This window comes from Balaenoptera physalus (genome assembly GCF_965194825.1).
Source record: "Balaenoptera physalus genome assembly, chromosome: 3".
In the NCBI taxonomy this organism is placed as follows: Eukaryota; Metazoa; Chordata; class Mammalia; order Artiodactyla; family Balaenopteridae; genus Balaenoptera; species Balaenoptera physalus.
Window position 1 is genome coordinate 61,858,513 of NC_138890.1, and position 11,931 is coordinate 61,870,443.

Below are 11,931 nucleotides of genomic sequence, written 5' to 3' on the forward strand. Positions count from 1 at the left end.
GGGGTCACTCTGGGGTCATAGCTCTGGATGGTTTATTTTTAGGAGCTGGGTGGCAGGGGTCTCACGGTCTTCTCTTGGGCTCTGGGTACTTTTGCCACCACTACCCACCCCAGACCCAGACTTTCTCCTTTCCCTGGCAACATCCAGGCTGTCTCCCTTTTTCTCTCCCAGGCTAAATCGGGAGTGTGAAGCTGCTCTTCTTCCCAATTTAGCTTTTGAATTAAAGTGAGAACTGAATGTGGCTGGAAAGCTGACTCCCATCTGTGTGTGTGAGGGAGAGAAAAGCAGAGCAAGTGAGCATGAGCACATGCAGGGGGGGAGTCCAGGCGAGGGTAGGTGATCTGGGCAGCCACTGTTTAATGCAGACACCCATCCTCAGGTGCAGGCAAACAGCTCAGCAGAGAGATGCTGAGGTTGGAAGGTTGGTGTTTTTCCAGGAGCAGAAGAATGCTGCATGGATATCATTCGAACATTCCAGAAAAATGTGCTGAGTTCTTATAATGTGCCAGGCCCTGTCCTAGATGCTGGTGGACCAGGTAGACCCATCACCTATGCCCTGGCTTTCAGTCCAGTGGGGAAACAGGCAATGACCAAACAGGGTGATGTATGCTGTCAGGGACGAGAACAGAAGGCCACAGGGGCCTGGACTGGGTGCGGTGTCACATCTAAGCTGAGAATTGAAGCACATGCAGGAGCTGACCAAGTGAAGCAGGAGACCAAGAGTGCTTGGGCAGAAGGCACTGCGTGTTCAAAGATTTGAGTGGGCCTGGCTTCCCCAAAGGAGGACGCTGGCCCCGGGAGCCCACCAGGTGGGCTCAAGAGGGCCAAGAGCTCCCATCTCCTCCTCGTCCTCTTCTTCCAGGGAGAACAGAGCCAGATGAGAATGACTGGGCCAGAGAAGTCTGGGAGCATGTGAGTCCCTTCTGCTCAGGCTCTAAATAGTTGAGGCAGGGGGAGGAGGGAAGCCTCAGATCTCCTTCTAAGTCACCACTCAGAAAGCTGGACCTGGCAGGTCCAAGATGGACATAGAAGAGAGGAAATGGGATCTCAATTGCATCAGAGGAGACAAAGGAATCAAGAAGGGTCTCTGCTTGGTTTAACTTACTCCATCCTTTCCTGGGAGGCTGGCTGAGTTGGTCTCTGGGGGACCTGTCCTCTTCTAACCAAATGGCAATGAATCATGATCTGGCTGACATAGGAACAGGTCGAAATCTTGGCAAAGAAAGACCTTCTCTTGACAGGAAAAGGAGAGAGCTCTCTGGGGGGGCCATGCATTTCTCTGTCAGCTCTCTAGTGAGTTCCCCAATGATAGGCACAGCTAAGGGATGCTGGTGTAAAACTTGCCATTAATATTTCAAGCAGCATTATTTATTGATCACTCATCTGGCTGGGACAAAAGGAGAGGGTAATACATTAGGTATTCAGGGCTGGTGGGGTCAGTTTGGGAAAGAGGTCAGGCAAAGGTAGGTCATTGAGGAGTCTCGGCCCTGGCTGCTGGAAATGTACTTTGGGATTCCAGGGTTTGGAGATTAGGGTCTTTGTCTCCTTTTTCAGCCCTACAGTACCCCAGATGAAAATAAGGGAAGGGGCAGGGGATAGGGACACCTGGGGGTAGGCCTGAGACTGCCACTGTGGCCATCAAGGAGATCATATCCAGGGAATCCTGAAGCTAGGTTAGCGTTCCTCTCTCCCGCCCAACCCGTCCCTCCCAAATTCCCTACCCCTTGCCACCTCTTGGGTCCCTCTCCAGACCTAACCCTGAAATCAGCTCCAGCAGCCTCTCTAGATGCCATTTCAGAGCCCAGGTTTGGTTCCTTGGGCTGTAGGGCCCTCCCAGGGTCAGCTTGGCAATTTCCCTGCTCCCAGGAGGTGCCCGATCCTCGCCCAAAGGGAGTACCTGCCCACTGGGTCTGACCATCTCCTGTGCACACAAACTGGGGTTAGGAAGTGATTGAGAATCCACAGCTGTCCTATCCACCCACAAGGATGCTTTTTTCATGAACCTCCAACTCCAGGGAGTGGGGTATAAAGCATCCTACTCAGCAGACTGACTGCTGAAGGTAAGACTGTCCCCGGCAAGGGCCAGAGAATCCCACATTGGGAGCGAGCTGCGCCATCTAGTGGGCTCTTTTCCTCCTTGCAGGCATCCCTCCCACCCATCGCTGCCTGCAGCCTAGATATGCGACAAGCTCTCAGGCAGAACCCAAATGGCTCTAAGACTTAAGGTGCCCTCCTCCTCCATGCAGGCCTGACCCAGCTCAGAGAGGGAAAAACTGGGGGAAATTTGTGAGGGAGATGATCACGTACTGGCTGATATTTAAGGCAGTGGGGAAGCCAGCAGTACCTTTTGGTCTGGAAACAGTCTCTCCCTATTATCCAGAATGCCACATGTATGGGGACCAGAGCCCCCAGAGCCCCTCCTTCCTCTACCTAACCCCCTTTTCTCCAGGCTGAGCAAGGCTGGGCTCAGCTCTACTGATCAAGGAAGAGCTGGCATAGGCTGGAGCAGCGGCTACCTTTCCTCTGACATCACAGCCTGGAAATCCCATTTTAAGCAGGTTCTCTGGGAGTGGGGCACACACAAGAAAGGGAGGGGGAGCCAGCTGAAGCAGCTTCAGTCCTGAGGCCATTTTAGCCAGGGACCTCAGGCCAGTGTCCCCAAGATGGTCTGGGCATGGGTCACAGGGCTAGACCTCAGCCCCCACTCCAAAGCTAATCTCTCTTAATGCCCAATGGGAATCCAGGCAATGATCAAGCACTCTCCGCATAGCTCTAGCCATACACCTGTTATGACTTCTCTTCCCCACTCCCCTGGCCTAGAGAGATCTATTGAGGCAGAGGGGAGAGAGGGTAGGTGGTCCCAGGGGATGAGACAGCAAGGGGTCACATAGACCCAGATGTGTCTCCCCAGCCTCCTCCCCCCCATTCTGTTTGTCACCCTCCATCTCTCCTCTCCTACCCTGCACCACAGGGGTCAGGCCCTGTGCCTAGTTCTAGGAGGTTGAATGTTTCCATGGCAACGGACCAATGAACTTGGAAATCTGAGCATGTTTCTGTTGACACAGAGAAACCCAGATGTACACGGAGAGCCTGGCAATGTGGAATCTGGCAGTGACCTCCTTAGCCACTGGTCACTGTGGATGGAAGTGTGTTATCTGAGTGTGAGTGTGTGTGAATGTGTGTGTGTGTGTGTGTGTGTGTGTGTGATATGCAGCAAATGGGATTAAGGTTAGAGAAGGCCTAACCTGCTTTCCTGGCCATATGGTAGCTGCTAGCAGGAGACTGCAGCATCTTACTCTCTGGAGATCTTTCTAGAACAAGGGTGTCTCTCCCCTGAATTCTACCCTGACACTTCCTCTCCTTTCTGATAAAGGGGCCAAATTGCCCAGAGGTCAATGGTGAAAGGAATGCCATTCAAAGGTCTATAGACTGGAAGAATCCAGGAAAGATAAAAAGGGCATCTCACACCCCACCTCCACTGCCACCTCAGTTCAGGAGGTTCTTGGCCAGCTGGCTCAAGTGTGGCAGAAGGACATGCCCTTGTGATGCCAGGGAAGGGAGAGGAAAGCCTGATGTAGGGACATTTTGCCAACCTTGGGGTCCAGGGCCTGGAGCTAGGTCCCCACTCACACTCCCTACCCCATCCCCGGCTCTGCTTCCTCTGTTTTCCTTCCGCAAGGCTGAGCCGCTATTTCTCTTGCTTCCTTCACCCTCCCTCCTCCTTCCCTCCCTCTCTACTCTTTTCCTTTGTCTCTTCCAACGCTGCCTCTGATCCCCTGTCATCCTTTCCCTTCTCCTGGCTAATACCTCAGGATCTCATCCCCACCAGCTGTGCCCCTCCACCCCTGGAGACCTTGGGTCTACCTCCCCAAAACTCAGACCCCATGCGCTACAGACCCCCTCCTCCTTCTCTCCTCCACCCCAGCCCAGCAGCTCAGGGCTCGACCCCTCCCTCCTCAGGCCACATGGGCATGCCTCGTTGGCCCCAGCCCTTGGTTCCCTGTCCTCCTTGTCTGTCCCCAGGGTCAGACATGAACCATGGGGCTGGTTCCTCATATCCACCTCCCCCCTCATCCCACCTATCTCCTCCTTTCAGTGTCTGGCTCACCGTTTCTAGGCACTATGGGCATCCAATCTCCTGGCTCTGACCAGGAGCCCCCATACCCCATTCTCTCTTCCCTGGGGGCCTCATCACGATCTCTGTCCCTAGAGCTTACACCTGGCATTTTCTGTGAGGTACCAGAATGCGCAGGGGTCTCAGGGTAAGATGCTCAGGGACAGGACAACCTCTGAGGGTTGTCCCTTGCTCTTCGTAAGTCCTGGCCCCTCCCAGTCCCCTGGCTCTATCTTGAACCTCAAAACCATCTTCCCAGACTGAACCACCTCAAGCCTATCTCTTACCTTGGAGATCAGAACTCCTGGGGTTCACAGTCTGGCCTCTTCCCCCCTCCATCCCACAGCTGAGCCCTGCTTCTCACTTGCAGTCCTTCCCATCTGTGGACTGGTAGAACAAGAACAAAGCACAGAGGCCAAAATAAATGAGGTGCCAGAATTTGGTTTATTGGCTCATCCAGTGCGAAAGGTCCATTGAGCACCCTCTGTCCATGGATTTGGGAGCCCCCTGGCTCCTAATATCTTTTTCTTCTTCATACATTCCTCCTAGCCCTGACTGAAGCCACGGCAGAAGCTGGGGCAAAGTGTGGGGCAAAGGCTGGGCTCTGACAGGGGTCTGCTTACATGGGGCCTAGTCTGCTTGGCATAAGACGAGGACCCTAGTGGGGAAGGAAGATGGGCCCCCAGGTGAGGAGGAAAGGAACCAGCCCAGCAAGGGCCTCTACTGAGGGCTCTGAGGGGTGGAGCCCAGTCCAAGGGCAGGGCAGGAATGGGAGGAGGCAAAGGGGAGAGGATCAAGGGCAGAGGAGGAGGTGAGAGGCCCCTCGGAGCCCTACTCTCTCATGGGCTGGGGTCCTCTGAGGCTCAGAGAGTAGGAGGGAGGGCTGAGGGTGGGGGGAGGTTACTGCTAGAGGGAAAGTCCTTTACTCAAAACCCCCCAGCTCTAGGCCCAGAAAGATGCACACACACGTACACTCTCACACGCACACCCCTGGAGCCCCAGCTCTTTTCAGTGGGCGCATGTAGCACACAGCCCTACCCAAGGCCCTCAGCTGCAGCTCTGGCCTGGCCCTCCTGGTCATTTAAGTGCACACTAAGCCCGTGTCCTCCATTCACAGCTTCAGGCCCAGAACCCCTGCCCAGGTTCTCCGAGGCCTTCCCCACTCCCTCCCTCTCTCCCAGGGCCTTCAGGCCTGTCTCTGGTCATTCTGGGCTGTGACTGGCCCCCGACCCCGACCCCGACCCAGGGAGAGCAGTGGGACCATGTTAGGACTTCAGACAAGGGGATGGCCATGGTCTTCAGCAAGGCACTGGGTGGGCGGGGGCAGGGCTGGAGCGGGGAGAAGAGCGTTAAGGCTCTGAGGAGCCCACACCTCCTCGAGTGGCTCAGTCCTCAGCTCCTGGTCCAGCCTCTACCCTCAGCCCCCACAGCAGGGCCTCCCTCCTCTTTTCCAAGCCCTTCCGGGGGAGGGGCCACTGGGCAGGCACCAGAACCAGCCATCTGAGAGGCCCTAGGGCCTGAGAATGAGGGCTGCTGGCACAGTGTGGAGCTGGGGCTCTGCAGCCTGGGGCAGGGGGTGCGTGCCGGGGCCTCAAGCGGAGTCACCCCCCGCGGAGATCTTCTTCTTGGGCCGGGTCTTCAGCGTCTTGGAAGCCAGTGGCTGTGGGAAGGAGACAGGAAGACAGAGGGCTCAGCCTGGAGTCGCAACCCCTCGCCATTTCCCCAAGCTCTGGCCCAGCTCTCACCTCAGCTTTGGGCACTTTCTTGATGGATTTGGCCCTCTTAGGGGCCTTGTCTCCCGTGTCATCCTCAGAGATCTCTGTCCGGGGATCTGCCTGGTTCGTGCCTGACCTTAAACTCATGGCAGGGTCATCTCCTGGTTCGGGGAGGAAAGGAGAACAGCGGTCTGGCCTTTCTCCCACCTGGCCTCCTTGCCCTTGTGCCCCACGCCCAGCCCTGGGCCTGGCCTGTACCTAAGTCCTCAATGGTGTCCAGGAGGCTGCCAGGGCTGGGTCTGAGGCGGCCGTCGGGTCCCTGCAGGGGCAACGCATCCTCGTCCCGGATCAGGGTCAGGTCCTGCATGCTGAAGCTTCGGAGCTTCTCTGACAGCACCCCCTGGCCCTAGGGTCACCACCACGCACCGGGAGAGCCGGAGGAAGGGGCGGGGTGGAGATAGAGGTCACCGTGGGGCACTGGGCAGCCACTGGGCTCAGTGCTCTCCCCGCAGTGTCCTCACCCCGTCCTATGGCAGCACTGACAGGCTGGGGCCATGCTTTCCCTTTGGACAGATGAGGAAACTGGCCCGTTGAGTGGAAGTTCCTTAGCTGGAGGGTGTTAGAGGCAGGACTGGAACCCTAAGCTGCACAAGACCCCAAACCTTCACAGACCTGAGGACCTGGTGGATGCAAAGGGGCTTGGCCAGGGGGACGAGATGAGCAAAGTGGGGCCCTGGGAGCTGGGTCTGCCCCCATCTCACCTTGGCAGCAGCCGTGACCGCGGCATTAGCGGCCAGGTTCAGACCCCTCTTGCCCACCCTCATCATGGTCTCATAGCTCTTGTCTCGGGCCTGTGTGATGTACTCGTCGATCTCCTGAGGGGTCGGAGGGGAAGCAGGAAGAGGTGAGGGGTGGGCCCTGCTGGCCAGGCCCTGCCCTGCCCTTGTTCACACCTGGACAAAGGCACTGCTTGCCCCAGGAGGCCAGGGCCCTGCCAGATCACCCATAGGGAGAGCCACGAATGCACGTGGTTACAGGCACTGGGCTGCCTTGACCTGGGGCAGGTGGGAAGAGAGCTTCCCTCGTCCCAACAGACCTTCTCCTTGTTGGACAGTGTTGGGTGCACGAACTTGCGGTAGAGCACGCTGGAGCCTTTGGTATAAGGGGACAGCAGCCATATCACAAAGGCAATCTTGAGCTCAAAGTAGAATGGAAACCTGTTGGGTGGAGAGAGGCAAGCGGCGGAGCCTGAGGCAGGGAGTCAGGAGATGCGCCGACCCTCTGCATGACCCTGGCTGGCCCCCCACCCCTTAGTGCACTGAGGTCCCCATGTGGCTCAGGAGACTGGTCAAGGGGAGGCTCAACTGAGACTCCAAGTGGGAAGGTGAGAGGTGATCCCGCAGGAATTCCCCGCAGCGGTGGCTCTCCTCACCCTCTTCTGACAGAAGACTACCCATTCCTCTGTCCTGGGGTCAACACCACGGCGAGACCCCTAAACTTCCAGGTGCACTCTTGGGTCCTCACCCCATTCTCTTCCTGCCCTTCCTCCCATGAAGAAGCCGGGCTTCTCCAGCTGTGCTCTGGATCCACCCCTCGATGCTGTGGCATGGCCCCTGCTTTTAAGGATCGTTCTCCATTCCCCAAGGCTCTTTCCCAGGCCACACACTCCTTCAGGTCTCCTCCATCCTCATCAAAGCTCCCTCCTTTGCTTGTGTCAAGAGGCACCTACACGCACTGTTCTCAATTTTTAACCCATTACTCTTTCCTAATTTGACCCCGTTCAACTTTCTCTTCTAAAACTGTTTTTCTCAAAGGCCATAGGCCCTTGAAATCTACAAATGCAAGGATGTTTTGTCCTCTACCTCTCTGTAAAACTCTTTTCTTTTGACTTCCAGTGTACCGTGCTATGTTAGTCCTCTCTTCCAAGAGGCATTTGCTCATTCAGTAAACATTTTTGAGCACCTGCTGTGAATATACAGATGATTAGGGCATTCCGTGTCCTCAAAGGACATATACATAGTCTAGTAGTGCCTAGAAAAAGCCTTTGAAATACAAGCATCCAGTGTTTATAAGACTGACTCATACGCCTATATTACAAATAGGGAAACCGAGGCCTAGGAAACTGTGACCTGTCAAGGTCACGGCAAGTCTGGCAGAAGCAGGTTTCCTGAATTCTATTGTGGTGATTTGGCTACCACCAGAAAGAAATGTGAGGGTTATGTCTGTTCTCATTCTGCTGATCAAGCCAGGCCGGAATGGGGATTGGGGGGAGGGGACACCCAGGACCCCGTGGAACTGTTGGGGGATTCCACCCTGGGTCTCAGTCTTCTGTTTGACTGGCTGTGTAGAAAAAGTCAGAGGCCCTGGCCCCTGAGATGCAGGGAGGGGATGCTAGATCTCACCAGGAGAGCACGATATCTGTGAGTGTCTCGGCAGTGGTGAAGAAGGCAAAGACGATCCAGTACATCATCCATTTCACCTGAAGGTACAGAGGGTGGTGTTGGCTGGGGCCTTGGGGAAACACCCAGGACCCCACCTTTGCCTGCCAACCATGCTGGAGGTGCTGTGGGGGACACTCAGGACCTCAACTTTGCCTGCGTATCACACCAGGCCTGGAGGAAAGGAACACACAGGAACCTCCCCTGAACCAGGTCTCATTAGTGCTGACAGCATTAGTACAAAGTCACCCCCACCTGTCATGTGACCCAGTGTCCTCCCTGATCTCTGCCACGTGGGTTGGGTGTGAGATAAAGGGTCATACACTCACATATTCCTTCACGTTTTTTGTCTTCACGGCCTTGTAGGAAGAATAGGCTGGGTACAGGGTGCCAAAGATGAGCCTAGGGAGGCAGGCATGGTTACTGGGCCCCTCGGCCAAGAGCAGTAGCCTCTCCCTCCCAGCTCTGCTTCAGTCCCTGGGTAGGTAAGGGGAGAATGGACAGAACTCCAGAGTGCCACATCAGCTGGACGGATGAACTCAGGTCAGGGGTTTAGGTCAAAGCAGGCAAGCCTGAGGTGATACACAAGCATGGAAGCCCCAGCCAGGTAGGGTGATGCCTCATAACACCCCCCCCCCTTTTTTTTTGGCTGTGCCGCACAGCGTGTGGGATCTTAGTTCCCCGACCAGAGATCAAACCTGGGCCCTCGGCAGTGAGGGCACCGAGCCCTAACCACTGGACCCAGGGAATTCCCCTGTAACCCTTTATTGTTCAGTCTTTCTCCAGCCCCTGAGGCACAGAAAGACCCAGAGGCCAGAGGGTCTGATGTGGCCTCTTCAGCCCTGATCCTTGTTTGTGCATAAGCATATCAGGGGTGGGGGTCTGGTCACTGCCACAGGGTTGTCTTCCTTCTTGACACCACTCCCATTCATACCCATCTGCCCTTACCCTCTACCTCCCTGTCGCAGAGCCAAGCTGGGTAGGGCCACCTAACAGGGCACTCTACCTGGCAGTCAGAGGTACCACTGTAGCCCTGGGGGCCTGGGGAGCAGAGGGCACAGGGGCAGGAGGCCCTGAGAGGGGCAGAGAGGTTTATTCCCCCATGTAAACACTTTTGGGAATAGGCTCAGGGTAGTGTGCTGGGCTGGAGGTCCTGGCTAGAGTGGAGTCCGGTGCTGATCCCATCAGAGATCACATACAGGACACAGGTGAGGGAAGGAGAGGACCGATGCCGCTCAGGGAGCTCATTCACACAAGAGAGCAGCAGACACTCGGAAGGTCACAGGGAGGTCTGAGGCCCCTGGATTCCCTCTGGGGTGGGATGGGGGAGAGGCAGGAGGGAGACTCTGGTGGGTCTAGAGAAAGCCAGAACACAAGCACATGACAGCAGGGAGGGGATTCTGGGGTGTCAGTCCCCCTGGGTAGAGGCTTAGGGTCAGGGACCTGAGCTGCGGCAGGGGTTGGCTGAGGCCCATGTGGAGCCCCTGCCAGGCCCAGCCCCTTGACAATGTGTGGTACTGCCTGTTCCCCCATGGACTTGCCTCACTGAGGCAGGACATTTCTGAGAAATGGCCTTTGGAGATGGGGTGGGGGGCAGAATCCTCAAGGACAAAGTCCCCGGTTGTGGGAGAGGGTACTCTCCTGCAGCCTGGGGGAGGTGGGAGGGACGTAGCTGGCAGCCTGAAATGAAGGCCACCTAACACCCTCCCCTCCACGGCTTTCACAATCCCAGGCTGGCCACACACATCCTCTCCCAGTTACCTCCCACACTTTGTCCTCCAAGCATCTCTGCTTCCCATATCCCATCCTCCCTGGGGGGTCTTCAGAGCATGTGCCCTCACCCCCCAGTCTCCTGACAGTCAGTGGAAGAGGCAGGAGAAACCCGCCCCTTTGGGGAGGCCAAGGCTGCCACAGCCCTAAGCTATGGAATGAGGAGGCCCTGCCTTGCTCCCCGGGCTCTTCCATTAGCCCTCTCCCCAAGGGAGATGAGGGCCCAGGTTTGAGGAGCTCCTCCAGTCAGATCTGCGACGTGGGGGAGGGGACAAGCCGCCTCCCCTGATAAATCAAACCGTGCTGCCCAGCCCCTGGGGTGAGGGAGGGCGAAGAAACAGGGAAATTAAAAATAAAAGGGGTGGGAAGTCAGGCCTGCCATGCTCCTCTAACAGTTCCCCCTCCTCCAGGTCCCACACCTCCACGTCTCTGGGGACCCCAAATAGGGACGATGTGCCTTTAGGTGACTCTGCTGTATGAAGCCACGGAGTGGTCCATCCCGGGCTTCAATACCCCTCACCTCCCATCCCTAGCCCCCATCCCCCTCCCAACCGGCCGCGCCCCGCCGCCGCCGCCGCACTCACACCACCAGGCGAGAGATGATCCAGGACACCATGGCGGGGCCGGGCGGGGCGCAGGGCGGGAACCCGGCCCGGGCCGAGGATGGAGCTGCTGGAGGTCAAGCGGCGGCGGCAGCAGGAGCCGCACTAGCAGCAGCACCCGCAGCAGCAGCCGCCGCGGGGGCAGCGGAGCGCCGAGCCGCCGCCGTTAAAGGGGAGGTCCTTGCCGCAGCGGCGGGCCGTGGGCGGCGGCGGCTCTTAAAGGGGAGGCCGCGGCGGCGGCGGCGGCGCGCCCCCTGCACCTGCTGTTGCCGGGCATGCGCCTTTGACCTGCCTTCTTCTAATCGCTTGTTCACTTTTCTTGGGTTCCAAGCCCTGGGTTGAGGTCCTCAGAGGCCTTCATGGTTCCATCCTGACATCCTAGCCCTCCTCCTGCCCTGCCCACAACAGTCCAAAAGAACATCCCACGAGGAATAATAGCTATGACTTATTGAGTGCTTACTGTGTGCCAGGCCCTGTGCTAAGAGCTCCACGTGCATTATTTCAGTGACCATCCTATAAGGCAGAGGTTATAGTTATTCTCAGTTTGAAGATAAGAAAATGGGAAGCTTTAGGGAGGTTCAATAACTTGCCAAGGGTCACAGAACCACAAAGTCATGCTGCTAAGATAGGAACTCAGGAAGTCTACTAAATGGGCTACTTCTCCCAACTGCTATCAAACCCTCCTCCCCCATCACAGGCTGTCAAGACACCCACCCAGGAAGTCCTGAAGTCAAAGGTAGAGGGGCATCTGTCCACCCCACCATCACCAATCACTCCAGTTGGAAAAGGACCTAACCCTGTTCCCAGTCTGATCTGCTTTTTCAGTTTTGTAAGGGAACTGAGCCCTGTGCTCTCAAGGTGGATACCCTGGGGCAGGGGAGTGCCTCCTGGTCAACAGAGGCTGGTAGAGAGGCCTGGGGTCCAGGTAGGAGATGAATCCAGGGGCTCCAATTCCATCCCCATCAGCAAGCACTGGCGGCAGTGGATGCCCTAATTCTGAAGACATTTATATCCAGAATGTAGGCTAGCCTGCCTCCTGATTTTCACCAAAGCAACAAAGCTCCAGCAACCTCTGCAACCCCCCTTCCCCCACTGCTTTCCTTTCCTGTCCCATTTCAAAGCTTCTGCATTCTTTATGTCGAGGTGTAATCCTCTGATGACCATAGCATCAACCCGTGCCCATCCAGGCTGAAAGGACATGCTCAGAACTCTGTATTTCATTTATAGTCCTATTCAAGCTCAGTATCCTTGAACCACACAATGGTCTATTTCCACCCGGATAATTGTATTTC

At 56.5% G+C, this 11,931-nt stretch overlaps 1 protein-coding gene across 3 annotated transcripts; it reads right to left on the minus strand.

Annotated features, from left to right (window-relative positions):
- Positions 1-4,539: 4,539 nt before the first annotated feature.
- Positions 4,540-10,824, minus strand: REEP2 (receptor accessory protein 2). Of its 3 annotated transcripts, none has more exons than XM_082454676.1 (8): positions 10,622-10,824; positions 8,597-8,669; positions 8,232-8,308; positions 6,926-7,046; positions 6,591-6,704; positions 6,088-6,229; positions 5,860-5,990; positions 4,540-5,774 (listed from the first exon to the last, which is right to left on the minus strand). In XM_082454676.1, exons 1-8 carry the CDS (start codon positions 10,651-10,653, stop codon positions 5,706-5,708), a joined length of 759 nt encoding a protein of 252 aa, XP_082310802.1. In that variant the 5' UTR covers positions 10,654-10,824; the 3' UTR covers positions 4,540-5,705. The 3 variants fall into 3 exon arrangements, with proteins under 3 accessions (XP_082310802.1, XP_082310801.1, XP_082310803.1); XM_082454675.1 differs by having other exon boundaries at positions 6,088-6,235; positions 10,622-10,822; XM_082454677.1 differs by lacking the exon at positions 8,597-8,669 and having other exon boundaries at positions 6,088-6,235; positions 10,622-10,822.
- Between the last annotated feature and the right edge of the window lie 1,107 nt (positions 10,825-11,931).